Source organism: Cinclus cinclus, chromosome 26 (genome assembly GCF_963662255.1).
Source record: "Cinclus cinclus chromosome 26, bCinCin1.1, whole genome shotgun sequence".
NCBI classification, from domain to species: Eukaryota; Metazoa; Chordata; class Aves; order Passeriformes; family Cinclidae; genus Cinclus; species Cinclus cinclus.
Window position 1 is genome coordinate 6,634,500 of NC_085071.1, and position 27,864 is coordinate 6,662,363.

Sequence of the window (27,864 nt, forward strand, 5' to 3'; positions counted from 1 at the left end):
CCCACGGGGACAGGGGACTGGGGGACGCCGGGCACTGCAGAGGGGTCAGTGCGGGCCGGGGACCCACGGGGGGACGGGACCCTGCACCCCCCAGTGCAGAACTACAGCGTCCAGCAGCGCCCAGGGCGGCGGAACCACACCTCCCAGTATGGCCCCGGCCCGGGACCACACTTCCCAGTATGCGCTGGGGAGCCCGGACTACACCTCCCAGTACGCGTTGCTGGACTACAGATCCCAGCCCTTCCCAGTGCCAGTCTCCCTGCAGCTCCCAGCGCTCCCCCCAGCGCCCTCAGTCACCATCGCAGCTCCCAGTTGTCCCCCAGTTCCCAGTGCCCCCCAGCTGCCAGTGCTCCTGACAGTTCCCACTGCTCCCCGCAGCCCCCAGTGCCTCCCAGTTCCACCTCACCTCCCAGTGCTCCCCAAAAGCTCCCAGTGCCCCCACCCCGATTCCCCCTGCAGCTCCCAGTGCCCCCCCCAAAAAAACTTCCAGGGCTCTCCCAGCTCCAAGCATCCCTCTGTGTCCTCCCAGCTCTCAGCAACAACCGCCCAGTACCCCCCAGTATCCCCCTCCCCAAACAGCCCCCGCCCGTACCCACCAGGACACCGGGTCACAGCTCCCAGCACGCCCAGTGTACTCTGCCCTACGGCTCCCAGCGCCTCCCGTGCTCGTGGACTACAGCTCCCAGTAGCCACCAGTACAGGACACCACTCCCGGGGTCAGCAGCCCGAAATCACAGCTCCCAGAGACACCAGGACAGAACACCGCTCCCAGTTCCACCAATTCAAAACCACAGCTCCCAGTGGCCCCAGTGCAAAATGACCTCTCCCAGTGTCACCATCGCAGAAGCACAGCTCCCAGTGCCCCCAGTTCGGGGCACAACTCCAGTGCCCCCATGGCATCCTTGGCCCCGCCGTAGGGGCTGTGCCCGTGGGCAGCACCCCAACCCCAGGGCTGCCCTGTCCCTGTCTGCACCCAGCCGGGCTCCTGTCCCCGGGACTGTCCCCGTGTCCCCCCGCAGAGGCCGGTGGTGCTCTGGGGCTCTCACCACCCATCCCCACGTTCCCTGTCCTCTGCTTAATCCGCTTTCTGGAGCTAAAGCGGCCCCAGGTCCCCAGTAATCCCCTCTGCGGCCAAGGATTAATTCCCTGCGGGGCCGAGCCAGCCAGGCTGGCAGATAAATACCCAAAGATTGGGTGAAAACCGTCTCTACCAGGCTCCCACGCACACAGCCCCACTCCAAGATCCCATGGGCGACTGGGGAAACTGAGGCACACTCTGGGTGCTGGATAGAGCCCCGGGGTCGCCACTGTCTGTGTCCCCTGGGGCTGTCACAGGGACAGGGGACCCCAGCCCGTGCTCTCAGCCATCGATGCAGCCTCAGGCTGGGGCTGGCCGGGCTGTCACACCCGTGGCCGGGATCCAGCGCTCGGGTCCCGGCTTGCCCGGCCGGCGGGGCAGGGAGAGGGCGGCTGCCGTGGCCGCAAATTCTGGGACGGGGTGGGAGAGACGAGCTCCGACCTGTCCGTGCTGCCAGGCCCAGCCCATGCCCGGCTCGCTGGAATGGGGTCAGGTCCTCCCCCCAACACCCCCAAATCAGCCCAGAAAAGCCACCCTGGGAGAGGGTCCTGGATGGATGTGGTTGGTGACAGCTCTGCTGCTCGGGGCCATCCTGCTCTTGCTTCAAACTGAGCCCAGCAGGGCTGCGGGGTTCGCTGGTGAGCCCCGAGGGTCCTGGGTCTGTGGCTGTCACCAGGGTCCCCTGCTCTGGGCTCACAGTGCTCACAGGGACCGTCCTTAACGGGATTCACTCGGCCCACATTCCTGCTTGGCTCCTGTTCCTGTCAGCCCACCAAGAGATCTCACTGATTTGGGGGGCCAGGCCAGGCTGGGACCCCATCTCTGCCCCCCAAGAGGGTGAACCCCACAGTCCCTGGGCTGTGGACATGGCCGTGTTGGGAGCTGGCATTGACTTTGCCAGGATGCAGAAGGGCTCCTCCCTCCTAACCCTGCCTGGGGTCACCTGCGACCCCGGAGGTGTCCTTGGAGCCCGGGGTGTCGCTGGAACCCGGGGGTGTCGCTGGAGGAGATGGCCCCAGCTGTGTTTCTGTCCCTGCTCCCCATCGCTGCCCCCGTCCCTTTGGGAGTCCCCAGGGGCACGGAGGGGCTGGGGGTTGAGATTTGGGGATCACGGGGGACACGGGGGGACACGGGGGGGGACACGGGGGGGGACAAGGGGGGACACGGCCGCAGGTCCGACACCCCCCCCCCCCCCGTCCCACGTGGGCGCGGCCAATGGGGCGCGCGGGGCAGGGCGGGGCTCCTCTAGACACGCCCATTCCTGGGAGGGAGCAGCCAATGGGAGAGATGGGGCGGGGCGAAGCGGCGAAGGGGGCGGGGCCAGGACGCACGGAACAGATGCGGACGGGGGTGGGGGGGGCACGTGGAGAGCGGGGGGGACGCGGGACCACCGGGACCGGCCGGACAGAGGGACAGGGACACGGACACGGACACAGCCAGCCCCGCGGGGACTGCCGGACACAGCCAGCTCCGGGAGGGAACACGGGACAGCCAGCCCTGGGGGGGACAGACACACGGATCGACGAGGGACAGTCAGATCTGGGAGGGGACAGGGGACAGACAGTCCCAGGGGGACAGACGGACAGGGGACAGCCAGCTCTGAGGGGAACAGGGGACAGCGGGACAGTTAGCCCCGGAGGGGACAGACAGACGGACAGGGGACAGCCCGGGGAGGGACAGAGGACAGGAGAGTGCAGCTGAGCTCTCGGACAGGCATCCGAAGGGACACGGGAGCAGAGAGCCCAGCGCAGGGACAGACGGACAAGGTGACAAGGGGGTCGCACACGCCCGGCCCCCCAGCCCCGGGAGCGGGGCTGTGCGGAGCCTCCCGCAGCGGCTCCTCCGGCCGGCCGCGCACCGGGAGCCCGGCGGGGGCGGCTCGGCGGCTGCTCCGCCGCCTTTCCCGGCCGGGGATGCAGCCCGGAGCCGCGGGCAGCCGGCGATCGGGGCTCCGGGACACGGCGGCCCGGCACCCACCCGGGGCCGCGACTCCCCGAAGGTAACGGGGGGGACAGGGCAGGGAAGGAGCAGTGGAGAGAGGGGGGCTCCGGTGGCTGCGGGAGGGTTTATTCCCAGGGTTTTATTCCCAAGGGATCTGGGGAGGGGGGTCCCGCCGCAGGGATGTGTGGAGCCACTTGTGGTGACACGGTTGGCGGCGACAGGACGGTGACGACGCGACCTCTCCCTTTCTCCAGGGATTTGAAGCTGGGTCAAGCGATGGAAATGTCATTGTCGCGGCTCGGGGGCCCGGAGAAGTGAGCGGCCGGGACACCGAGGCACCGGGCTCTGCTCTGCAGCCGGACACCGGGACAGTCCCGAAAAACCAGCACAGACCTGGGCAGAGCGGGCAGAAAGTGGGGCTTGTCACAGACTGCAAGGGCACAGGATAATACCTGGGGGCCAGGAACCGTCCCACCACCCACCTGGGGCTGGGAACATCGGCCTCTTGACCGGACTCTGGCACCCATCTGAGCCCGATGAGGAGCTGGGGCTGCGTGTGAACCTATGCAGACCAGGAAGAAATACATTTTCCTGACTTTCCTTGCCTCTTGGCTCCTGCTTTTCTTCTTGGGAGGGGATCAGCTGCGCCGTTTCACTTTCTTTTCTGCCAGGAAAGCAGAGGTCCGGAGGAACTGGCCCCTCTGGACAGATCGTTCCCTCCTCAAAAGCTTTGCGGACCCCGAGGAGCTGCAGAGGGATGGGGACCCTTCCCTGCTGTCACCCCGGGAGCGGCGGGCAGCGTGGCTGAGCATCCACAGGAGCAGCAGATGCCGGATGGAAACCTGCTTCGACTTCTCCAGGTGTGAGAGGCACGGCTTCAAAGTGTTCACCTACCCCCAGGAGCGGGGCCAGCCCATCTCAGACACCTACAGCAAAATCCTCAGCTCCATCGAGCGCTCCCGCTACCACACCCCGAACCCCGAGGAAGCCTGTCTGTTCATCCTCAGCATCGACACGCTGGACCGAGATCACCTCTCGGGCCAGTACGTCCGGGACGTGAATGAGAAAATCCGTGGCTTCCCACTCTGGAATGGCGGCCGGAACCACCTCATCTTCAACCTCTACTCGGGCACCTGGCCCAGCTACAGCGGGGACCTGGGCTTCGACACCGGCCAGGCCATGCTGGCCAAAGCCAGCTTCAACACCCAGAGCTTCCGGCCCGGCTTTGATGTGTCCATCCCTCTGTTCTCCAAGGACCACCCGCAGCGTGGCGGGGACAGGGGGTGGCTGTACCAGGACTCGGTGCCCCCCAGAAAAAAATACCTGCTGGTGTTCAAGGGGAAGCGCTACCTGACCGGCATCGGCTCCGGCACCCGGAACGCGCTGCACCACATCCACAACGGGAAGGACATCATCTCCCTCACCACCTGCAAGCACGGCAAGGACTGGGAGAAGCACAAGGACACGCGCTGTGACAAGGATAACGTCGACTATGAAAGGTGAGTCGGAGATGGGGTGGGAAAGGGGGGGTCTGTGGCATTGGGACACCCCACTGATGTTCCTGCCTCTCTCCGTGACCGTCTGTGGTGGCTGGAGCTGCAGAGAGAGAAGTTTTTGGTTCTCCTGAAATGGATGAGGGTTTCACTGCACAGCGGGGAGCGAGGCGCTGACTGCTCAGGGCTTTCCTGCTCTGTATTAAAGTTGGAGTAATCTGGCAGAGCGGCTCTTATCTGCAATCGCTGCCACTGCCTCTAATACGATTTCCCTTTTTCCAAATGCTGATGAATGACGCTTTTCTTCTCCCCCCTCCCGTTCTCCCCCAACATAAACGTTTCTCTTGGAGATGAGCCTGAAACATCCCCCCCCTCCTCACTGGCTTCACTGAAAATCCCACAAAACTGCCAGGTCTGTGGGCATCCCATTGTGGGCAGCCCTGAGTTTAATTGGTGGTGGTGGGTGGGGGTCCCTCTGTGTCCCCCATCACAAACGGACATGGTGGCAGTATTGTGTGGTAGAAAAATTTGGGGTACAGAGTTCTGTGAGTTTGAGGGGTTCCATTCTGCAGGGGCACATTTCAGCTACTTGGGAACCATCACCAGCCAGCTGCCCGGTCCAGGGCTGGTGAACACAGACCCCATCCCACAGACAATGGGCAGGTCCCCATCCCACTGCCTGGGGACATCCCCCAGCCGCTCGACTGGAGAGCAGATGGGGAGAGGCCACGTTGGGCATCATCCTCAAAGCGTCTTAGGAGGTGCTGGGAGGTAAAAGTGGAACTGGGGTACTGGTACTGGGATTAGCTGGGGCTTTGGGATGGGTCAGGCACCACATGACCCTGTCTGGAGGGTGCCACCAGCCCAGCAGGGTCAGCACTTGCAGCAAAGTATTTTTGGGACGGGGCATCGCAGGACAGTGGGGTTTGCAGGACAGGGGGCCCGGGGTCAGCCTCACAATGTGCCAAGGGGCAGCGGGATGAGAATTCCCTCCCATCCGACCACCCAGGTAATCCCTTAATGCTGTTTGCAAATACAAGGAGATTTACACCTCTCCCAGGACGGTTTGGGCAGCGGATCCACGGCGAACACGTGGCACAGGGCAGCGCGCTCGTGGGTGACCCCGAGCCTCCGCCGCCCTGCTCGTCCCTGTGGCACACCGGGCAAAAAAACACCGGCACCTCCATCAGAGCCGGCCGTGCCCGAGCTCCCGCGGGGATTGATGCCCTCCTGCCCGGGGAGACGGTCCCAGACTCGGACAGGGGACAGGCCAGCAGGGAGGGGACAAAGCGAGACCCCGGCTGCCCCGTTCACCCGGTGCGCACGGTGCGGGCAGCTCGGGGAGCAGAGGAAGGCTCTGCCGGGGGTTCCATCATCCTCCTCACTCCCGAGGGGCTGCCCCAAACAATCCCGCCCTGTTCTGGGATAAAGGGCGGCTGTGTGGCAGCGCTGCGGAGCTGCCCCGCTGCCCCGCTTTCGGAGCAGTCAGCGCGGGCTGGCAAAGGCTCTGCGGAGCCGCCGGTACCGGTGGCACCGTGCCCGGCCGGAGCCACGGAGGGGCCTGGCGAAGGGAGCTCGGCGGGCACCGGTCCCGGCTCCTGACAAAACAAGGAAGCCCTGACGGCGATTGCCCGGAAACCGCAGCGCGTCAGGAGCGAAGTGTTTCCATCGGGAGACTTCGGCCCCGCAGCCCGGCCGGCGCCAGCCTCCCCACCGCAGCGGCTGCCGGCGAGGGGAAGCCGCCCCTCGGGACGTGTCCCGTTGCCCACCCAGCCCTGGCAGTGGCAATGGCCCCGCGGAGCTGCCGGGGGTCATGGCAGGGTCCGGGGTCCCCGAGGAGAAGTGACAGCCGGGTCTGGCCCCGGGGATGTGGCTGTCGCTGCTGTGATTTCATGGGAGGGGTCTGGGTGCTGTTTGAGCCGCTGTCACCCCTCCGGTTGCCCTGGCAGGAGTTCGAGTGTTAACGGGTCGAGGGTTTTGGCATCCTTTGGAGGCACTGGGGAGGTTCCTCCAGAGGCGGATTTTTTTTGTAAAACTCTGTGCCTTGGCACTGGGGATTATTTCCCACATCCCAGAGTGCCGGGATGCACCAGAGTGCTCCAGCACCCACGGAGGTGACACAGCCTCAGCTGCCAGCCTGGCACCACAGGGACACCCTTCCTGCTGGGGACCAACACATTTCAAGGGCTTTTTTTTGGCCTCCCACCCACCCGGCTGGACCATGTGAGTCCTCTCCCCCCAGCCCATCCAGGACCGGCTGCCCCTCCCCGCGGGCACGAACAGACGGGGTCTGTCCCGACCTAAAGTCAATATTGGATTTTCCGGCTCGGCCGCAGGGACCCGGCAGCGGCCGAGCCTCTCCCCACCACGGCACAGAAGGGGCTTTGAGAGCCCCACGGGTGGAGGAGCCGAGCTGCTGGCACCCATTGCCCCCCCTGAACGCTGCCAGGGCAGGCAGGGCTGGTCCTGCCCAGCAAGTCCAGGCACGGCAAAGGAGTCGCTGCAGTTTCGGGCTCGGGGGTTCGGGTGGTGGCCTTGCGTGGGCTGTCATTGCTGGAGGGTGGGAGGAGCTGGGTCGTGCCTTCAAAGGGCACTGGGGTCCTATCCTGACCCCCCTTCTTTAAGGGATGCCCAGGTACATCCCTTCACCACCCAGGAAATCTCTGCTCCCACAAAACTGGGGGTGCTCGGAGCCAAAATCAGTCCAAACGGATCCTAGTGCTGCCCTGGATTGGCTCCACGCCTGCCAGGTGCCAGGGATGTTCACAGGAGGGGGGGGGGCCATGCCTGACCCCCACCCCATGTCCCACACCAGGTTTGACTACCAGGAGCTGCTGCACAACTCCACCTTCTGCATCGTGCCCCGGGGCAGGCGCTTGGGCTCCTTCCGCTTCCTCGAGGCTCTGCAGGTACAGGGGTGGGCAGGGGGATGAGGGACCCCCTCACCGGGTTCCAGGGGCTCTGTCTCAGCCTGCGGGGTCCCTCCACAGGCCGCCTGCATCCCGGTACTGCTGAGTGATGGCTGGGAGCTGCCCTTCGCCGAGGTCATTGACTGGGGCAGAGCTGCTGTCATGGGCAGCGAGAGGCTCCTGCTGCAGGTACCGGGTCCAGATCCTGCCCCACACCGGCACCAGCCCCCCAGATGAGCCTGGCAGTGCTCCTGTGGGCAGATGCAGGAGGGTCAGACCCAGCCTGGAATGAGGGTCCCGTTCCAGCTGCAGTCCTGGGGCACTGTTCATCTCGGGGGGAAGGTGGGAAGCACCTTCCCAAGCACAAATTCTTGGGAATGCTGGGCCCCGTCCTGCTCCAGGGAGAGGAGATGCAGCCCCACGGGGGGAGGGTGGCACCACATGTTTGAGCAGGGGATGTCTCTTGGGACTGGGATGTTTGGAGGGGACAGAGGCAAAGATCCCAGCTGGGGGGAAGCTGAGGTGAGGACCCCACTGCTCCCCTGGCACAGATCCCCTCCGCCGTGCGCTGCATCCACCCGGAGCGTGTGCTGGCCTTCCAGCAGCAGACCCAGTTCCTGTGGGATGCCTACTTCTCCTCCGTGGACAAGATCGTGCACACCACGCTGGAGGTGAGCCCCCCACCCCAAACCCCCCTCCCCAGCTGCCAGACTCACAGCCGGAGTGCCGGGAGCATCACTCGGGACTCCGGCAGATCATCAAGGACCGGCTGTCTCCGCACCGCTCCCGCTCCCGACTCCTCTGGAACGCGCTGCCCGGGGGGCTCCTGGTCCTGCCTGACTTCTCCACCCACCTGGGGGATTTTCCCTTCTACTACCTGCAGTACGGTAGGATCCTGCCTGCCCCGGCTGAGCGCGGCAAACTCGGGGCATGTCACAACACCTCTCCTTTTCGACCCTTTTTATTTTTTTTTTTCAGGCTACAACCCCTCCGAGAAGTTCACGGCTTTCATCCGGGTGGTCTCGCAAGCAGGGTCGCTGTCGCAGCCCATGGTCAGGCTCATCCAAGCCGTCTCTGGATCCCAGTACTGCGCCCAGGTGGGAGGAGCTGAGTCCCGCGTCAGCCGCTGCAGCTCCCAGGGATCCAGCGGGATGATGGGGCTGGGTCCTGCGGGTCGGAGAGGGCTTGGGTGGGTTTAGGGGTGGAGGGGGTGGCTGATGGTGTCACCTTTGGATGAGCAGAGCTGTGTCCCAAGCCCTTTGGGGTAGAAGCGGGACCACCTGGGAGTTTATCCTGCTCCAAGCCTCCATGAGATGGTTTTGGGATGGTCTGGGCTGGAGCAGAGACCCCACCAAACCCCTCCTCCTTGCAGATCGTGGTCCTGTGGAGCTGCGAGAAGCCACCACCCCCGAGCGGGAAATGGCCCCAGAGCTCCGTGCCTCTGACCATCATCCAGGGCAGCAGGAAGGTGAGAGGGGCAGGACACAGGGAGGGGTCTGGGCCACGGGCAGGGAGCCGGAGCAGCCACCCCACAGCACCAACCGCTCCTTCCTCTCTCCGCAGCTCAGCGAACGCTTCTTCCCCTTCGAGGCCATCCAGACGGACGCAGTGCTGAGCCTGGACGAGGACACCAGCCTGTCCACCAGCGAGGTGAGCCCGTGCTCCCGGGTCCCTCGGATGCTCAGTGGTCGCCACAGGGCTGTCCCCATGTCCCCTGTCCCTCCAGGGGCAGCGGCGATCCTCTCCCGCGGGTCCCTGCGGCGGGTGTCACTGCAGTGGGTGACACCGCGCCCATCCCGTGCCAGGTGGATTTTGCCTTCTTGGTGTGGCGCAGCTTCCCCGAGCGCATCGTGGGCTTCCCCACGCAGAGCCACTTCTGGGACCCCGAGCAGGGGCGCTGGGGCTACACCTCCAAATGGACCAACGAGCTCTCCATCGTCCTCACCGCCGCCGCCTTCTACCACAGGTACCCGGCCGGGGCGGGGCTGGTGGGGCCGGGAGGGGTTGCTGGGGTCGGGGGGCTCGGCCACATCCCGCCCCTCACCCCGTTCTCTCCCCCACAGGTACTACCACAGCCTCTTCACCGAGCACCTGCCCGCGGGGCTGCGGGAGCTGGTGGACGGGCTGGCCGCCTGCGAGGACATCCTGATGAACGTCCTGGTGGCCGCTGTCACCAAGCTGCCACCCATCAAGGTGACCCAGAGGAAGCAGCACAAGGAGGGGGTGGCCCAGCAGGCAGAGTGCAGGGATGGGGCTGCGGGGACCCCCCCGCCCGGGCAGCGGAGCCCCTCAGCCCCGCACTCCGCTCCTGCCAAGGCGAAGGGCACGGCCGGCAGCCGGCGTTTCTCCCAGCGGCAGGACTGCCTCAACCAGTTGGCCGACTGGTTTGGCTACATGCCCCTGGTGTCCTCCCAGCTGCGCCTCGACCCCGTCCTCTTCAAGGACCAGGTCTCCGTCCTGCGCAAGAAATATCCGAGCTTGGAGAAGCCGTGAGGCTGCCGGGGTCGGGGCAGGCTCCGGGAGTCCCGTTCCGGGTGCCCGGAGCCCGCCGGGGGCAGGAGGTCGCTGCTGACGGGGTTTTACTCGTTATTGGGTTTTACCAGTGCAATAAAGGAGGGTGGAGAAGCAGGATCTGGATGGTGGCTGTGGGATCTTGGGGAAGCACTGGGAGCACTGGGACCACCAGCTTTTGGGTGCTCCAACACTTCTGCACTTTGGGAATAACCCGGGCGGCCCCCTCAGCCCTGCGGGGAGGGAGAGTCCTTCACCTTCCCGAGGGCAAACAGAGGAGCGATAAGAGGTGTGTGTGACCTCCCTGCCTCCCTCCAGCTTCGGCCCCTGCAGTCCCTGGGCAGCCCAGCACCCCATTGCTCCCCGGAGAAGGGAAAAGGGGTGTTTCAGCTTCCTTTCCTCCCAGCCGAATAGAAATAGGGAATATTAAGTGGCTGGCCTCCAACAGCCACTCTCAGTCTGCCACAGCGCTATGTCTGCCCTTGGCTCCTACAGATACCAGAGATAACACCCAGACCCAACATCCCCCACACATCCCCGTGCGCTCTGCTTTATTTTCCACATATGAAAAGTCCCCCGGGATGCGCGGGCAGGCGTCAGTCGCGGGGGGGTTGGCATTCCCGGCAGTCCCGCATCTCCTCGGAGTAGCTCTCCACCTGGATGGTGGTGGTGTGGAAGTGGAAGGCGCCCTGCAGCCGGGAGCTGGCCTCCTCCAGCACCTCCTGCGCGCTGGCAGCCGTGTCTGCCAGGAGAAAATTCAGGGAAATTCGGGGAATGTCGGAGTGCGGGGAAACCACCGCCCTCCCCTCCCAGCTTTGTGACGCCCTGTCCCTTCCCCCGGTGTGACACTCACTGATGGCGATGTGTCCCCGTCCCTCCCCCCGGTGTGACACTCACTGATGGCGATGTGTCCCCGTCCCTCCCCCCGGTGTGACACTCACTGATGGCGATGTGTCCCCGTCCCTCCCCCCGGTGTGACACTCACTGATGGCGATGTGCACCGAGAGCAGTGGCTGTGCCGCTGTCAGTGCCCAGATGTGCAGGCTGTGCACTGCCTCCACGCCCCTCACCGCCAGCAGCGTCTCCCGCACCGCGTTGAAATCCATCCCTTTGGGGGTCCCTGCGGGGGCAGAGCCACGGGAGCTGCAGGGACGGGGACTGGGCACTCGTGGGTCACCCCACTGCCCAGCGCCCCCCTCCCGGGGTGTCCCTACCCTCCATGAGGACGAGGAGGACGTCACGGAGGATGGTCAGCGTTGTCCCCAGCACCAGCGCGGAGAAGAGGAAGGTGCAGATGGGATCCACGTACTTGTACTCGGGCTGGAGAGGGTGGGACAGGGTGAGGCCTCTCTGGCACCATCACCTCACCCCAAATCCCCATGGGGACTCTGTTCACCCTGTGCCTGTCCACGGCTGTCTGGAGCCGCTGTCCCCGTGTCCCCAGCACCCCGTTTGCCCCCAGCACCCCATTTGTCCCCTGTACTACGCAGACCTTGAAGAAGATGATGTAGGAGGCGATGAGGACCCCGACGCTCTGCAGCAGGTCCCCCACGACGTGGACGAAGGCGGCACGGACGCTGGCATTGGGCTGCTCGCCGGCTGCCCCGTGGCTGTGCCCGTGACCCGTCTGGTGCAGAGCCACCCCCATCCTGCGGGCAGGGCACAGGTGACACCCCAGGACCCACCAGGCTCCGGGAGGGGACAGCCCGGCAGGGCAGGGGCCGTGTGGCCCGTACGTACACGATGTTGACGGCCACGGCGCAGGCGGAGGTGATGAGCATGACCCCGCCCTCGATGTCGTAGTCACCTGAGAGCAGGCGCTGGGCCCCCAGGTAGACCAGGACCCCCGTCACCACCCAGATGGAGAGCACAGAGAGCAAGGCACCCAGGATTTCTGCGGAGAGACCGCCCCCTCCCCACATTGCTGCGTGCCACCCCCAGCACCATGCCCGGCTCCCCGGCAGTGTTGGGGCACACTGGGGGCACCCAGCACTCATCCCCAGGGATGCTCCTTGCACAGGGCTGCCTTGTTCATGGTGCCAGGACTTGGCCAGGGCTCCCCAGGGCACCCCAAAGCCCCTGGTCCACACGGGGAGGGCAGCCCGGGGTGCTCTGATGGCATCCCCAGGGTGGTGCCAGCCCGTTACCTGCCCGGTGCCATCCGAAATTCATGGTTTTGGTGGGGGGGCGTGAAGACACCCAGAGCGCAAAGAGGCTGATCATGATGCTGGCAAAGTCTGTCAGGAGGTGTGCAGCGTCTGTCAGGATGGCCAGGCTGTGTGCCAGGTACCCGCCTGTGGACACAGGACATCGGGGGGACATCGGGGTGACATCGGGGGGACATCGGGGTGACATCGGGGGGACATCGGGGTGACATCGGGGGGACATGGCAGCTGTCCTCCCCCAAGCTGGGCACAGATCAGCTCACCCCGCTCCACAGTGAGGTCCCACTGGGTGTTTTGACCCACAGAAAGCCAGCAGGGATTTCTGGCCGCACCCCCAGCAGGGAATCAGGACAAAAGGGGCTCTGGGCAGGCACTCGGGGTGACCACACGGGGACCACCCTGCGCCCAGCACTCACCCACGGCTTCCCCCACCATGAAGAAGAGGCAGATGCCAGCGGCCAGGTAGAGCTTCCTGCGTGCCCGCTGCTGCTGGCCGGGGTGGCCATCGGCCCCCCGAGTGTGGCAGTGCTGGCCACGCCGTGTGCCCAACTCCAGGGCGGGCGCCTGTCCCTGCTCCGCCTTGTGCCCGTCCTTTAGCGCAGCCCCCACATAGGACCTGCCGGGCAAAGTGCTGGTTGGGGCTGGGAGGGGGATTTGGGGGGGCAGGTGGGACCCTGAACCCTCCCCTCCAGCCCGTTCCCCGGCCAGACCCCACTCGGGAGCCGCAGAGCAAAGAGGGGACTCCACATCCCCATCCCCCCCGGGCACCCCCGTACCCGCCTGTGCCCTCGCTCAGGAGGTGCCGTTTCTCGTCGCTGGGGGCCATCCTCCTCCTCCTCCTCCTCCTCCGGGTCGGAGCGGGTGACCCCGGCGTGTGGCCGGCTCTGGTGGCAGCCGGTGGCCTCGGCCCGTGTGAAGAGCCGGGATTCGTGTGCAAATCCCAGCTGGAGGAGGGACGGCCAAGCCGGCTGCAAAGAGCCCGCGGAGCCTGCCCCAGGCTGGGCCCCCTCGGCCGCCACCCGGGGGACTGCTGGGGAAGGGGGGGATTGCTCTGAGACCCTCCCCGAGCATCCCCAAAACCTGCACACCCGGGCTGGATGCAGCCCCCGAGGCACAGAGGGATGGAACATCCCCAGGTCCCTTCCGAAGGCACACGGGGACCCCCCTTCCCCGCTTTGGGGAGACCTCTGAACCCCCCGGTTTAGAACCAGCCATGTGATGGATAAGCCTGGACACCCCTCCTCCTTTGCCCCCCGGCCTGGGTGAGCAGCATTAATTACCATGGGGCTAATTGCACTTATGGCTCAGCTCTGAGGGCTGCCTCAATTTCCCCTGGACCCCCACCGAACAGGACTTATATTTTTGCAGGTAAAAAGCATTTATGGGGTACTTTTGCATTTAGGATGAATATTTGCATTTATGGCATATTTTTTTCATCCAATGCGTACTTTTGAGCTCAGTCAGCAGCAAACTCGATGCCAAGACCATCCCCATGTCGGGGGCTGGCCCAGCCTGGAGCATCCTCAGAACCTCTTCCCACATCTCCAGCCCAGGGTAAACTCTGGACCGGGCATCCCATCCCCAGGAGATAAATCCTGCCGGGTGCCGACCTGTTACATCCCGGGCAGGCGGCCAGGAGCGGCTGCCAGCACTGCCAGAGGTGCTAATGAGGCTGGAAATGAAGAGCTGCACCGGAGGTGTCCCTCTGCCACGCCGGGTGCTGGCAGGGACCCGGGTGATGGCACCAGCCTGGCAAACCCATCCCCGGTGCTCACCGCGGGGCTGGCGAGCCGAGAGAGAGAGAGAGAGAGGCGAGGAAAAAAATAACCACTCGAAGCACCAGTTTTCTTTATAAAATACACAAATTTCAAATCCGTGACAATTATATACAAAACAAGGGAATTATAAAACGTGCGGAATTGTCCTATTTGCACCCGTATAGAAAAGTGTCCTGTGCTGGAGCAGGCACCGGCTCTCCAGGCTGCCGGTCCCTGCCCTGTGTCCCCCCCATCCCAAATCCGTCGCCGGACATCCCGTGCCCGGGGGCGTTTCTCCGGCGCCGGCAATGTTGCTGTGGCTACAGGGAGGCTGTTGAGGGAGAAAATTGGGTGCTCAAGGATAACCCAAACCCCCCTAAAGCTCCCCCATGGGTGCTGGAGGGTCCTGGGGAGTTGGGTTCAGCCGTGTTCTGCCCCTTACCCATCACTGTCCTCTCGGGCGCTGAGTTCTCTTCTACCTCTTCTTCCTCCCCATCAAAGTATTCCTCATCTTCATCTGCTGCAAACAAGGGGCCAGAGGTCACCAGGAGCCACCAGGAAAAGCAGTGGGTGTCACCAGCTGGCTGGGGGTTGGTAAAGGGGTGTTGGGGGCTGAATTACCGGGGTCGAAGTCCAAGGCGTGGATGGCCTCGGTGAGGTGGTCCAGGCTCACAGAGAAGGCGTCCATGCTCTCATAGCCCTGCTCGATCTTGTCCAGGCGACCACCCTTAGAGGCCTCCACGATCCTGGGCAGGGAGAGCATGGATGTGTGTGTCCCTGTCCCCTGGCTGAGCTGGGGACCATGGGGCACCAGGGCGGGGAGTCAGGACATCCCCCACATCCCCCAAACCCTTCCCGTGGGGCTTGGATCGTGGAGATTTCCTCAGTCTAAGCACTTACGTTTTTATGAGCTGCTTGGCATTCTGTGGAGAGAGAGAAGGGAAGGAGGAAGAAGAGAAGAGGGAGGAGAAGGAGGTGAGCGAAGCCACAGCAGCCACCAGGTCATCCCCAACAGCAGGAGGGGGCAGGTTTGGGGGTCTCACCATGAGGAAGGCAGCTCCCCCGGTCTCCTCGGCTGCCTGGATCGCTGTCTCCACCAGCCGGCTCGACCTCTCCAGCTGCTCCTTGTACTGGCAGATGAGGCTCTGGATGAAGGAGGTCTTGTCCGCCTGCTCCTGGGAGATGCGCTGCAGCAGCTCCGCCTTCTTCTCCTCCAGCAGCGCCGCCAGGGCATCAAAGCGAGCACAGAGCTCCCGCTTGGCCGCCTCGCTGTTCTCCTGCGGGGACAAGGGACAAGGGATGTCACCTCTGCATCCCTCCAGCACCTGCTGCATCCCAAGGCTTCCCTGCTCCATGGGCTCCATTCCACTCCCGGCCATGCCCGGCTCAGGTTTCACGCCCGGGTTTTTGGGGGGCTCCTTTTCCCCCTTTCCTCACCTCGGTGCTCTGGCAGGAGTCCTCCAGCTGGGAGATGATGGTCTGGATCCGATCATTCCCCGCCACGAGCATGGAGATGCAGTTGTTCAGCTCAGTCTGGTGAGGCACAGAGAGAGAAGAAGTTTGAAATCCTGGGGAGACAGAAACTTCTCCCATCCCAACACTGGGCATTGCTGTCCCCAGCTCTGCTCCCCCACATCCCTCAGCAGCCACGGCTCCTCTAAATATAGTCTGTCTCCTGGGCGAAGTCACCCGGGGGCTATTAATAGCCCGTGAGCCAGTCCCGGTGTTATTTGTCACTGTCCCAGCTCAGCACAGTGTCCCCCACAGCTCCCCCGGGTCCCCCCCACGGCACCTTCTGTCCCTGGAAGACAGTTTGCAGAGGGGCCACCTCGCAGTCCTTGTGGGCCCCGAACACTTTGCACATGGAGCAGGTGGGGACCTCGCAGGTGACGCAGTAGATGTTGATCCTCTCGTCCTCGTGCTCCTTGCACATGGGGTGCTCGCCCTTTTTCAGAGGCCTGCTGGAGAGGGTGGCGCGGCCACGGTGACATCCCCACATCAGGGTGATGTCCCCGCTGCAGGGACACCTCCACCGTGGTGACGCCCCCACTGTCACCCCAAAATCAGGTTCCCAGGAAAGAGGCTGGATCCTGGCAATAATCCAGAGCTGCTCCTTTGGGAGCCACCAACCTCTGTGCCTCTGTAAACCCCAGTACGTCCCAGTTTAAGCCATCGTGGCACTGGGCATGGCAGTGGGTGGCACTGGGGACAGGGGGTGGGCTGCGATCCAGAGGTGCTGCACCAGTGCCTAATTTTAGCCTTGTGCTGCCTGGATTTATTGTCACCCATCGTGTGACCGGGGTGGGGACACCCAGAAAACCCCGGGGGGGTCCCAGACAGGGGCTGCAGCTCAATCATCCCATCCACAGCAAGGAGGGACACGGGTACAAGCCAAGGCTGTGAAACAGGGACAGGCCCGGGCCCCCCAGCCCCCCCGGCCACCTGCCACGTGCCATCGTCCCCGTCCCCATGGCTCTCACACAATATTTACAGCGGTCCAGGAAACTTGGCCGGGCCCACAGCTCTGCCTCAAGAGCCTGTGATGCTTCTGTCCCACCCACCCCCCCCCCCCCCAGCTTCATGCTTGTACCCATTGGGGCCCCCCCAAACTGTCCCTCTGCCCCTTATCAGCCTCAGTGGCTGTTGTCACGAGCAGAGCCTGGATTCGTCCCCCACACCTCTTATCTCCCACCGAAAGTTCCAGCAAGAGCACTGGGGGGGCAGCAGGACGTGCCCAACTGTTACCACCCCCCCAGAGAGCTGCCATCACCCTGGGCACGCCAGAGGCACAAACTGCTCTGGACAGAGGGGAGAGTTGGGCTGGGGGTGAAAGTTTTGGGTCCGGGGAGGAATTTTTGAGTCGTGGGAGGAAGATTTTTGTCGAGGGAGGAAGATTGGAGTGAGGAAAAAGATTTGAACTGGGGATCACTTGTGGGAAATGGGTTTTCCCACCATTCCTTAAAAAAATATTTTTTTAAAAAACGCCTCTCAGTTGCCCCATCTCTGGGTCAGAAAAGGGCAAAACCCGACAATCACTGAGCAGAAAAACCCCCAGGTGCAATCCCTCGGGGTCTCGATGCCGGTGTTGGAGCATGGGAAGGGCTGTCCTCGCATCCCCATGTCCCCATATCCCCGTGTCCCCCCCATCCACGGCCGCCCGTGCTCACCTGGAGCACTCCTGCTTGTAGATGTCGATGATGTTCTCCACGAGCAGGTTCCTCTGCAGCCCGTAGACACCGTGGCGGTCCAGCAGCACCTCGTGGCGGCACGAGGGGCACCGGAACCGGCCCCCCGAAATCAAACTGCCCCGGCTCTGCCAGTACGGGTTGGCTGCCTGGGAGGGGAAGATGAACATCGGGGGGGGGGGGGGGAGGGTCCATCAGTATCTCCACAACATCCCAGTTCCCCCCAGTCTGGCGTGGGGACGGAGAAGAACTCGCCTCACCTGGAAGACGTCGTTGGCGCACTTGCGGCACAGGTTGTGCTGGCAGGGCAGGATCACCACGGGCTTGCTGAACATCTCCAGGCAGATGGGGCAGATGAGCTGCTTCTCCAGGCTCTCCATGGGGCTGCCATCCTGCAGGATACCGGCTTGGAAATCCATGGGCTCGTCAGTGCTCTCCTCTCAGCGCTCTCCGCTGCTTTCTCCCCTCGCCCCCGCTATTTATAAATCGCTGCCCATCACGCGGATCGCGCTCCCGACGCGGTGTCGGGTGTCCGGGGACAGCACCTGTCACACGGCGCTGAGACATCGGCAGGGGCCGGTAAACAAGATGGGCACAGGCTGTCCAGGAGGCGCTGCCCGCCCGTGCCGTGCTCATGCCCAAACTGGAGCTGTGGGGTAAACAGGACCACGCGGCCAAGGGGCTGCACGTCCTGAGACCAGCACGGGCCCCAAAATATCAGAGTGGGGGCATCAGAGGGGAAAACACCATCCCCGTGGTCATCAGGATATTGCGGTGGTTCCAGAAATCAGGGAGAGCTGGGCCAGCTGCAGCAGGGGGTGGCTTGTAAAGTTTTTCCCTTTCCCCACCCAAAACACGACAACTTCTGGAGTGCAAACACAACAAGCCTGCGTGCTTGGAGGGCAGAGGTAGTTCTGGGGAGACACAGCCCCCATGGCAGCGGGGTGTCCCCTCCCCAGGCAGGGGCAGGGGCTGGGGGCTCCTCTGTCACCCCAGTCACAGCCATGACCCAGCTGGCTCCGCTGCTGGGGTTCAAAAGCTGACCCAGAAACGGCTGGAGGGGCAGAGGGTGAGCACAGCCCTGGCTGAAAACAAGCCCCAGACACGATGCCCAGCTGGCTGGCCAGGGGCCAGCGCTGGCCACAGGGAGAACTGTCAGCACGGGCAGCTGTGCCAGCAGAGGGTAACCCTACCCTTGGCACAGACGGGTCAGGATGGGGGGACAGGGTAGGGCAGGGCGGCGGCTGCTGGAGGGGGTGCAGGGGTACAGGGGGTACCTGGGTGCACAGGTGTGGGTGTGCAGGCATGCAGGGGTACGTGGATAAGTGGGTGCACAGGTACATGGATGTGTGACACACGGACACCTGGACGTACAGGCGGTGTCGGGGTGCACCGGCCCCCTCCTCTCCCCACCCAGGGCAGCCCCACAGCTGTTTCGGGGCTCCTTCCGCCCTGGCTCACGTGTGGAGTCAGTGACTGTGCCCGAACCCGCCAGGCACATCTTGCAAAATTGTTCCCGTTCTGGCACTTGGGGCTCTGCCAGCCAGGCGCTGGCAGGAGAACAGGGCTGGCTGGGCACTCAGAAGGGGACCACAGGGCCCCGGGCGCTGCCGGACCCACACACGACCTGGCGCTGCCCTGGGTGGCATTGATTAACTAATTGCTTCTGGACTCGATTAAGGGGATTCACAGGAACGGAGGGGTGGTAATGCCCTAAGCAGCTTTCCAAACCCACAAGGGGCTCGCTGGCTCCTAATTGGCTTGGGACAGCTTAGGCAGGACCCAGGACATTAATCACCCCCGGGATCCTTCCCAATTAACCCTGGAGAGTGCACTACAGGATCAATCTCCTTCTGCTTGGTCTTTGCAGGGCTCTGAGCAGTAGGTGACCCTGGCTTCTCCCAAAACCCCTAAGTCCCTGTGATGGCTTTGCAATGGTTGAGGACAGAGCAGGGCCTGTGAAAGGAGCCCTGCACCCCCAGCTCCTGGGCATGGGGAGCACTTCCAGCCCTGCAGCCTGGGGAGGGACGGGGCCCATGGCACAAAACAGGGAACAGAGAGGAGCGACAGCTCTCGTGTCACCGTCATACAAAGCCAGAGCACAACCAAGGGCAAGAGGGGCTGTGCTTATTTTTTCTGGACGCCAAGCAATAAATCACAGAGTCCCGGAATTGTTTATTTTGGAAGGACCTTAAATCCCATCCAGTGCCACCTTCCACTGTCCCAGGCTGCTCCCAGTCCCAGTGTCCAACCTGGCCTTGGCCACTGTCGGGGATCCTGTGCCAGAACCTCCCCAACCTCACAGGCAACAATTCCTTCCTAATTAATAAACAGAAATTTAAGTAATTAATGGATTAATTAAGATAATTAAACGCCCACTGCGCTCGCCCCGCCCCTTCCCCATATGACCAATCGCAAGGCTCTGAACCAGAGTGGGCGTGCCCACGCTTGTGGGCGTGTCCCGGTAGGCGTGGCCGCGGCTGAGGGAGGCGGGCAGAGCGCAGCCCTAAGATGGCGGCCGGGCGGCGGCGGCGGAGGCGCTGAGGTAACGCGGCTTCTCCCGGCCCGGCTCGGCCCGGGGGCGGCTCCACATCCTCCCCGGCCCCCGAGGGGTTTGTAGCGGGGCGTGATCCGCGCTGCAGCTTCGGGGGGAGGAAGCCTGTACCCGCTGCGGCGGGCAGGGCCCAGCGGGCCGGCATCGTTCCCCCGTGTGGGGCGAACGGTGTTCCGCGGCACAAGCGCAGGTGGGGGCCCGGTGCGGCCTCCCCGAGCAGGAGGGGTGCATTTATCCTATCCGTAATATTGATATATTTGTGTTATTCCATCCTTGCCGCCCTTACGGCGCTGCGCGGGCCCTCAGGAGCGAGCGGCGGCCCCGGCCCGGTGTCCGCCCGGGCAGCCCCGGGGCTCGGAGCGGGGCCGCGGCCGCGGTGCCAGCCCGCTCCCGGCACGGGGGGACGGTTCGGTGCCCGCTCGGAACCCGGTGTGCCCGTGTTTGAGGAACGCGGCGCGGGGGTTTTTTTCCCCCGGAGCTGTTTGGCCGATGGGGAAATCGCAGCTCCGGGCCGTGTTTGGCCCGTGGGGTCTCGGTGTGCGGGCTCTGGTGTGGAGCTGCAGCCCTGCCGCAGGTGCAGCCTCGGTTCGGGCCGTCAGCGGATTCTCCTGGCAGCGCGTTTCTCACACACGTCACATCTTGGTTCAAAATCTTACTGCAAATGTCCATCACACAGCTGTGCTGAAAGGTTAAAATATCTCTGTGGCATTGCCTGAGACTGATGATACCTTTTTTTCTCTCTCTTTTTCTTTTTTTTATTTCCCTTTTTTTTTTTTTTAATTGCCTAAAGCAGTGGAAATACTTGAAAGCTTCCTACTAATAACAGGCCGTTTCAATGTGGTCCTTATTGCCTGACATAAAGAGAATTGCCTTTATCATTGGCTGTCTTAAAGCTATTGTAGTTCTATCAGTGTGATTTTATTTATTTATTTATTTATTTATTTACTTTTGGTTTTGCGTTTTGTTCTGTTTGACCAGTGATCCTTGGCTAGTCAAGCTTTTATTTTTTATTTTAATTTATTGCTGTCTCTAGTCAGTGTTCCATTTTGGTTTGGTCGTGTGAGGGTGGTGCTGGTGTTTGGTTTGTAATCTTGTAGGGCAGCGTGCAGGGAGGGTCATAAATCTGCAGCAGGGTTTGGTGGCTTTTTTTTTTTCTTTCCCTCCTTTTTGTGTGTACGTGTGTCTTGTTTTACTTTCAGAGCAATAACTTTTGTCCTTGCTCTGTTGAGCGAAAGTGAAAGTTAGATGCTGGGTGCAAACTTCTGCAATCAGTTATCCTTTTTAACCTTTCATAGCTGTAGATTCCTTATGCAAAGGAGGCTTGGTGAGAAAAATCAGGAGCCACTGAAGCTTTCCCTTCTCTGAGTAAAACAATTATAACAGAAACATTTGCTCCTGCAGTCACCTCCAGATAAAGGCAGTTAATTAAAATCTGTTACTGGCTTCAGCTGGGACCTCCTGTGCTCTCCAGGCTGGATGGAGAGCATGACAGCCTCCTGTTATTCCTGCAGATGCTCACGGAAGACACTGAGGGAGAGGAGCAGGAGCGTTCTCGATAGTCCTGCCTCGGCACCATACCAGTCTAGGTTTGAATTGTTGCCACCTTGAACACGCCGGGCTGTGTTTGAAATCTTAACAAAAAGATGTAATTTCACTTCCCACCTGGTCCGTGGCAGCAGGTGCAAGGTTTATGGAGGAGCTCCTGGAATGTTCTAGCACTGAACCCCCGATAATGGTGGGGTCTGGGCAGGCCGGCCCCTAAGGGGGGGGAAAAAAAAAACAAAAACAAACACAGCCCGGTTCCTGTACCTAAGTTTTAGTTCTGTGGGTTTTTCCCCCTTCCCCAGAACCTTTGCTCTTGAAGATGGTGAGTAGCCAGCCTAAGTACGATCTAATTCGGGAGGTTGGTCGTGGCAGTTATGGTGTGGTGTACGAAGCAGTCGTCAGGAGGACCTGTGCCCGCGTGGCCGTGAAAAAGATCCGGTGCCACGCTCCCGAGAACGTGGAACTGGCTCTGCGCGAGTTCTGGGCCCTTAGCAGTATCAAGAGCCAGCACCCCAACGTCATTCACCTGGAGGAGTGCATCTTGCAGAAAGATGGCATGGTGCAGAAGATGTCCCATGGCTCCGGCTCCTCCCTGTATCTGCAGGTACACCAGGGAACGGGGTGGAAGGAATCGGTGACCACGTGGAGCTGGGGGGAGGGAGGTGGGGCAGCTGAGCTCCTGCCTTTGAGCTGGGCTTAGTTAGGCCAGGGGGGTTGTTTGCGTTGCTGGCGCTCGGAATTTAACTGAGATCTTTAAAAAGAACAAAACAGAACGGTCACCCGGATCTTGGGTTTGAAACTGCGCTGCTCTGAAAGACTCCAGAATTTGTATTTAATGCAAATAGGCTTTGATAATTCGAGGAAGCCCAGGGGAGGTGCAGGCTGTGGAGTTCTTGGCAGCTGCAGGTTAAAGAGCGCTCCTGTCCTGGGACAGAGCTTGGAGAAATTCCATCCTGGCTGTCCTTGGAAGAAGAAATCAGTGTCTTGATTAATAGGAAGCCAACACTTGAAATTCTTTCAGGAACAAGAATCAATTGGTAGCGCATCACGGGCTGTTTTTATTTTTTAATAACTATTAATCTCTTGAAAGAGTGGTAAAGATATAAATAAGGGAATACATATCCCTCTGAAAGTGCCCTTTAAATTTGAAGATGTGCATATTTGAAGAATAAGTAGCTCTTGAAAGACACTGAAAGACAGTCTTAATTAATTCCCTTGTCAAGAAGCAGCCCCAAGTATAAATCAACCCCGGGGCAGAAATCTGTGTTTCTGGTTTAAAAAAAGTCAGCAGGCTGCTGAGTGTTTGCTGTGTTACCTCTAGCCAGGTGTTTTTATTCCAGTTTTCACTGTCACTCCTGTGTCTGCTGTGGCCCCTGGGGTGGTGAACAGCCCTGCAGGTGCTGGGTGCTGTCTGAGCCTGAGATCTTGGCTTTCCACCTCCCCGTGGCTTGGGAGCTGCTCCTGACTTGTTTTCAGGGAAGGATTAGGCTAAAATAATACTGGCCAGCTGATGGGGAAGAGATCAGAGCCTTTCCCTTGCTGGTTTTAGTGGAGCTGCCAGGGACTGCTTCCAGCCAGAGGGCAGATGTGCAGGGAGGAGCTTCAGAAGCCCCGAGGTGGGGAAAAGCTTCCAGCCAAGGTTGGGCTGGTGGTGCTGGGGAGCAGCTGGCACAGGGATCTGGGATCTGGGCCCTGCCAGGTGCAAACAGCACGGATTGCTGGGCTGCTCCAGGGGGAAGGGCAAAGGGCAGGCCTGAAAGTGCCCGGCTCCCTTTGCAGCAGCCTGGGCTGAACCCAGGACACTCAGACCCTCCTTGGCTCAGCCTCTCCTCCTGCAGGTGAAATCACAGAGCTGAGCTGCTGCTGTGTGTGAGGAAGGGCTGCACCCTCTCCTCAAGGGCTCTGGGGTAGGTGCTCAGTGCCAAATGAACCAAATCTGTGGAGTTTGAGTCCTGAGTCAGCCTTGTCTGGTGCTTTGGCACTGTCACGGGTGTGGGGGGGTGGATTTTGTTGTCTTAACTCTCCCAGCACCTGCAAGAGCAGCTCCTGTGGCTCCTTGTTGGTGCCCTCTTGGCAGAGGAAGCTCCCTGCTCTCCTGAGATACCTTAATCTCACCATTCCTGACTACAAACCCTAAAGAAGGCATTTTTTAGCTCTAAAATAGATTTACTGTTTAAATTGGTCTGGGATGATGGCTCCTTTTTTTTTTTTTTTCTTGAAAAGGTTACTTTTTAAAAGCATTTCAAAATGCCTCTCTAGATATTAACACACCCCTTCACTTTTGAAAGCCAGTTTGATTTAGTATCCATTGGTTTACTACTAACAGAAATAATTGCAGGACTTTCCTTCCAGAGCCACCTCAGAGGAGCTGAAGAGGCAAATGCAGTTGTGTAAACAGGATTAGTAAAAGTTTTGCAGGTTTTACTTTGCTTTCTGTGTGAAGCAGCTCTGAGAACTGGCTGTTCAACTTGTGCTCCTGGAAATTCCACGTGGATAATGATGGTGGGAAGGGTGTCCTGTGCTCAGCTGTGCCTGCAGATCAGCGTTCTCCTGAGTTCAGGGATCCTGTGTTAATTTGCTGGAATTCATTAATGTGTCAGGAATGGAGACCAGGCTGTAAAAATCTCTCATGGATAAATACAGATGTGTGGGGTTACTTGTGAGACTTTGTTTATCCCAAAAAGCTGTTGGCAAAGTGGGTGGGACAGGCTTTGTCAGGGTGGGACTGTGTCCAGCTGGGACAGATGGGAGGGCAATGGCCACTGGGTATCTTGAAAAATTCTGTTATCAGGGTCGAGCTCTACTTCTGGGCAGGAGCCTGAGCTTGATACGCTCCACACGAGTGAAGATAAGGAGGCTGGCAAATATATTGTGATTTTTGTTTTTTTCTCTTTTACATAAAAACATTTGCATAACGTTTTCCTTCCCTTCCCCCCTGCCCTTGCAATATCCTGCTCTCTGGATTGTTGGGAGGAGGGTCAAACGCTTCTAGAATGGTCCAGGTTGGAAGGGACCTTAAACCCCATCTCATTCCCACGGGCAGGGACAACTTCTACTATCCCAGGCTGCTCCAACCTGGCCTTGCTTGGATCCAGGGGCAGCCACAGCTTCTCTGGGCACCCTGTACCAGGGCCTCAGCAGCCCCACGGGGAAGAATTCCTTCTGTGTAACTAACTCAAATATCCCCTCTCCACAAAGATCCTTCTTTCACGCGTTTTTTCCATCACACCCTTTCCTTCTCGGGATCACCAGCTAGTTACCACATTCCTTTTCCTCCTTGCAGCTCGTAGAAACCTCATTAAAAGGAGAAATAGCCTTTGACCCCAAAAGTGCTTATTACCTGTGGTTTGTGATGGATTTCTGTGACGGAGGAGACATGAACGAGTACCTGCTGTCCCGCAAGCCCAGCCGCAAAACCAACACCAGCTTCATGCTGCAGCTCAGCAGCGCCCTGGCCTTCCTGCACAAGAACCAGATCATCCACAGGGACCTCAAACCCGACAACATCCTCATCTCCCAGGGCAGGCCGGACGCCAGCGACCCCGAGCCCACCCTCAAAGTGGCGGATTTTGGGTTGAGCAAGGTGTGCTCGGCCTCGGGGCAGAACCCCGAGGAGCCCGTCAACGTCAACAAGTGTTTCCTGTCCACTGCCTGTGGCACCGACTTCTACATGGCCCCCGAGGTGTGGGAGGGACACTACACAGCCAAGGCAGACATCTTCGCCCTGGGCATCATCATCTGGGCCATGCTGGAGAGGATCACCTTCGTGGACACCGAGACCAAGAAGGAGCTGCTGGGCAGTTACGTGAAGCAGGGCACGGCCATCGTGCCCGTGGGCGAGGCTCTGCTGGAGAACCCCAAGATGGAGCTGCTCATCCCCGTGAAGAAGAAGTCCATGAACGCTCGCATGAAGCAGCTGATCAAGGAGATGCTGGCGGCCAACCCTCAGGACAGGCCGGACGCCTTCGAGCTGGAGCTCAGGCTGGTCAACATCGCCTTCAAGGACAGCAGCTGGGACACGTGAGGGGGCTCAGCTGAGCTCACCTGCTTCAGAAAGGGGAGGGCTCTGCACCTCACTGCAGCTGTCCCGACAGCAATGTCGAGTTGGCCGAGGTGTGAAATGGCAGAGTGAGACCCGAGGGTGTTCTCCTGGGCGCTGGCAGCGGGATGTTGCAAAGAGCCAACACTACTTGATTTCCAGCACTCTGCCGTGCAGTGTCTCACATTCCAGTTTCCTACGTCAGTATTAGGAACTCTCCCGGAAAAATGAAAAAAAAAAAAACAAAAAACAAAAAGAGATTTGCATGCTGGCAGTGCAAATCTTGAGGCTTTGTAATGTAATCTGTGTATATATTTATGTATATGAGTGACTGGGAGCGTGTGGCACTTAAATTATTTGCTGTGGGTCTGGATGAGTGGGGTCTGCTAGAAATCTGGGTGAAGGAGGTGGGTGAGGAAAAACCCCTTCTTCCCCAGGCCTGAATGACTTTATTATTTATTTTTGTTATCTAATTTCAAAGACTTGACTTTGTAAACAAAAAAAAAAAAAAAAGGCAATGCAAGGGGATCAGCTGCTTTCAAAGTGCTAACGTGGCTGATCTTAGCACTTAGAGCTTAATGAGCTCATCACTGAGGGAGTCAAATTAAAAATGTACAGTCAGGTGCTGGCAGGGCAGCTGGGTCATTGATAATTTGATTTTTGCTTTTGTTGATCAGTTAATCTGCCTTTTCTCTACGTGCTCTCTGCCCTGGTATCCCCAGTCCCCAGTAGCACCTTGAGGATTTAACCACAGCAGAGTTCTGTGCACTCAGCTTATGGAAACATGGGTGAGGGAATCCAGCAGCATATTCTAAAAATCCTTCCAAATCCTTGGCTCACACCTGGTGTCAGAGCTGGCAGGAAGCTCAGTGACAGGTATGTGAAAGGTGCCAGCCTGGCTTGATTTAAAAAAAAAAAAAATTATTATTTTTCCTCCTTTTAAAGCAGTGATCTTTATTTAAAAGCACAGATAGGAGGATGGGGGATTTGGAGCAGTTGGAAGCTGCACAGAGCAGAGTGAGACTGAGAAAGGGCTGGCAGCAGCTCTTTGTACCAGCACAACATTTTGTTGTTTTGAGTGCAGGACTGACCTTTCCCATCCAGTTTGACCTTTTGGGAAAAAAAAGCAAAGTCTTTAAATTGCCTTTAAAGCTGCAAGAAAGGCCATTTTTCTTCTTAAAAAAATAAATTTATTTCCCCCCCACACCCAAATCTTACCTGAAAATGGCTGTGAGTATTTCCTTGTATAACTTTAACTTTCTTTTTGAGTACTGTTCCCTCCTAGTTCTGAGCACTCAGTGTTTACTCTTTGAGTGCAGATAAACAAAGTAAGATTTTTTTTATTTTTTTTTTTTTTTGGTCATTCCAAAAGCAAAAGATTTTGATCCCACCCAACTTCTGAGACTTTACAGGCCGCAGGTGGTTCTTACCTGGTGCTGTGTGAGCTGGTGGCTGTCACCCAGCTGGCCTTAGTTTGTAATTCTTGTTATTTTCTTTCACTTCATCGTTTTAGGGAGCGATCCTCAGACAAACACACTTTGTTTGTGCCAGCTCTGCCTCCCAGGTCTCACATCTCAGCAGGGCCGTTGGATGAGAAAAAAAATTGTTTATAATTCAAGTTAAACTTGGGAGCTTTTTAAAAGTAAAGGGGTGAGCGTCCCCCTGTCTTACCCACCCAGAAGTGATAACCAAAATAGCTCTGCTCCCCTCTTGAGTTTTGGGGTTTTTGACTCCCAAAGTGTTTTCTTTGCACTGATTGCCACTTTATAGGTTGGGGGGGGTACCTGAAAATCCCTCTCGTGGTGCTTTTCCTCGAGCTCTGTGTTCTCTTTGATTTTTGTTGTCTGAGGTTTTTGTTTTGAGAAAATAAATCAAGCTGGGGTAGCAGCTGCGAGGTCCTTCACCAGCGTGACATCAAGTCAAGACACTTCTCAGCACTTGGGAAAGATTTTTTTTTTTCCTGTGTTTTTCTTTAAAAAAAAAAAAAACTGTAAAATATATTTTATGGAGAATTTATAATGAGGAAAATTATTGTGTAATTTATTAAGTTCATGACTGTTTTTGAAATAAAATCTTGAATTTTGATGGAGTTTTAGGATTTTTTTTTTTTTTTAATGGGGAAATGCTTTCAGTCAGTGCTGCCCTCCAAGGACAGAGTCCTGCTATTCCCTGAGAAACTTCAGAAGTGAAGGTGAGGGAACATCATTACTTATCCATGACAGGAAAGTGTAGCCCTCATTTGCATGTTTTAATTAGCAGTGCTCTGGGACAGAGGCATCCGCAGACTGGAAATGCTGTAAATGAGTTTCTCTTGGAATTTCTTACACCCACGACAAACCTGAGCCCAGTCCTCTCCCCTGCGCCTGCACCTGTGGGTTCCTGGTGCCAGCAATGGGGAGATTCCCTCCAGGAATGGGGAGATTCCCTCCAGGAATGAGGAGATTCCCACCAGAAATGGAGAGATTCCCTCCAGGAGTGGAGAGATTCCCACCAGGAGTGGAGAGATTCCCTCCAGGAATGGGGAGATTCCCACCAGGAATGGAGTGATTCCCTCCAGGAATGGGGAGATTCCCACCAGGAATGGGGAGATTCCCACCAGGAACAGGCACATTCCCACCTGGCAGCAGCCTTGTGCTCAAGTCAGTGCAGTTTGGATTTAAATTCATTTTTTAGGGGGTAAATACCTT

The 27,864-nt window shown here is 59.4% G+C and overlaps 4 protein-coding genes across 5 annotated transcripts; 2 read left to right on the plus strand and 2 right to left on the minus strand.

Moving 5' to 3' along the window:
- The first annotated feature begins 3,583 nt into the window (after nt 1-3,583).
- EXTL1 (exostosin like glycosyltransferase 1) lies at nt 3,584-9,914 on the plus strand. The gene is made up of 10 exons (XM_062508898.1): nt 3,584-4,518; nt 7,328-7,421; nt 7,503-7,610; nt 7,973-8,092; nt 8,176-8,308; nt 8,400-8,518; nt 8,794-8,889; nt 8,985-9,071; nt 9,227-9,387; nt 9,485-9,914. The coding sequence occupies exons 1-10, from the start codon at nt 3,584-3,586 to the stop codon at nt 9,912-9,914; spliced, it is 2,283 nt and encodes a 760-aa protein (XP_062364882.1).
- A 614-nt stretch (nt 9,915-10,528) lies between these two features.
- SLC30A2 (solute carrier family 30 member 2) lies at nt 10,529-13,591 on the minus strand. Its single transcript, XM_062509100.1, has 9 exons — nt 13,546-13,591; nt 12,878-13,124; nt 12,514-12,713; nt 12,080-12,226; nt 11,673-11,826; nt 11,425-11,581; nt 11,147-11,252; nt 10,918-11,052; nt 10,529-10,674 (listed from the first exon to the last, which is right to left on the minus strand). The coding sequence occupies exons 1-9, from the start codon at nt 13,589-13,591 to the stop codon at nt 10,529-10,531; spliced, it is 1,338 nt and encodes a 445-aa protein (XP_062365084.1).
- Nucleotides 13,592-14,174: 583 nt separating this feature from the next.
- TRIM63 (tripartite motif containing 63) lies at nt 14,175-17,458 on the minus strand. The gene is made up of 9 exons (XM_062509101.1): nt 17,300-17,458; nt 17,022-17,188; nt 15,647-15,815; nt 15,292-15,387; nt 14,898-15,131; nt 14,755-14,777; nt 14,476-14,600; nt 14,297-14,374; nt 14,175-14,185 (listed from the first exon to the last, which is right to left on the minus strand). The coding sequence occupies exons 1-9, from the start codon at nt 17,456-17,458 to the stop codon at nt 14,175-14,177; spliced, it is 1,062 nt and encodes a 353-aa protein (XP_062365085.1).
- Nucleotides 17,459-19,539: 2,081 nt separating this feature from the next.
- Nucleotides 19,540-27,262, plus strand: PDIK1L (PDLIM1 interacting kinase 1 like). 2 transcript variants are annotated; one of them, XM_062508827.1, is made up of 3 exons: nt 19,540-19,584; nt 21,441-21,742; nt 24,422-27,262. In XM_062508827.1, exons 2-3 carry the CDS (start codon nt 21,458-21,460, stop codon nt 25,160-25,162), a joined length of 1,026 nt encoding a protein of 341 aa, XP_062364811.1. In that variant the 5' UTR covers nt 19,540-19,584; nt 21,441-21,457; the 3' UTR covers nt 25,163-27,262. The 2 variants fall into 2 exon arrangements, with proteins under 2 accessions (XP_062364811.1, XP_062364810.1); XM_062508826.1 differs by lacking the exon at nt 19,540-19,584 and having other exon boundaries at nt 20,525-21,742.
- Nucleotides 27,263-27,864: the final 602 nt, after the last annotated feature.

What these genes read in the sequence shown, in the direction of transcription:
- EXTL1 (XM_062508898.1), top strand. Translation starts at nt 3,584, where the DNA reads ATGCAGACCAGGAAGAAATACATTTTCCTGACTTTCCTTGCCTCTTGG. An exon ending in GCGAGAGGCTCCTGCTGCAG is followed by an intron (nt 7,611 to 7,972) that starts GTACCGGGTCCA and finishes CCCCTGGCACAG; the next exon opens with ATCCCCTCCGCCGTGCGCTG. An exon ending in GATCCCAGTACTGCGCCCAG is followed by an intron (nt 8,519 to 8,793) that starts GTGGGAGGAGCT and finishes TCCTCCTTGCAG; the next exon opens with ATCGTGGTCCTGTGGAGCTG.
- SLC30A2 (XM_062509100.1), bottom strand. Translation starts at nt 13,591, where the DNA reads ATGGGGATGGTCTTGGCATCGAGTTTGCTGCTGACTGAGCTCAAAA. An exon ending in TTTCGGATGGCACCGGGCAG is followed by an intron (nt 11,827 to 12,079) that starts GTAACGGGCTGG and finishes GTCTCTCCGCAG; the next exon opens with AAATCCTGGGTGCCTTGCTC. An exon ending in CCTACATCATCTTCTTCAAG is followed by an intron (nt 11,253 to 11,424) that starts GTCTGCGTAGTA and finishes CACCCTCTCCAG; the next exon opens with CCCGAGTACAAGTACGTGGA.
- TRIM63 (XM_062509101.1), bottom strand. Translation starts at nt 17,458, where the DNA reads ATGGATTTCCAAGCCGGTATCCTGCAGGATGGCAGCCCCATGGAGAGC. An exon ending in CTGTCTTCCAGGGACAGAAG is followed by an intron (nt 15,388 to 15,646) that starts GTGCCGTGGGGG and finishes GTGCCTCACCAG; the next exon opens with ACTGAGCTGAACAACTGCAT. An exon ending in ACTCCTGCCAGAGCACCGAG is followed by an intron (nt 15,132 to 15,291) that starts GTGAGGAAAGGG and finishes TTGTCCCCGCAG; the next exon opens with GAGAACAGCGAGGCGGCCAA.
- PDIK1L (XM_062508827.1), top strand. Translation starts at nt 21,458, where the DNA reads ATGGTGAGTAGCCAGCCTAAGTACGATCTAATTCGGGAGGTTGGTCGT. An exon ending in GCTCCTCCCTGTATCTGCAG is followed by an intron (nt 21,743 to 24,421) that starts GTACACCAGGGA and finishes TCCTCCTTGCAG; the next exon opens with CTCGTAGAAACCTCATTAAA.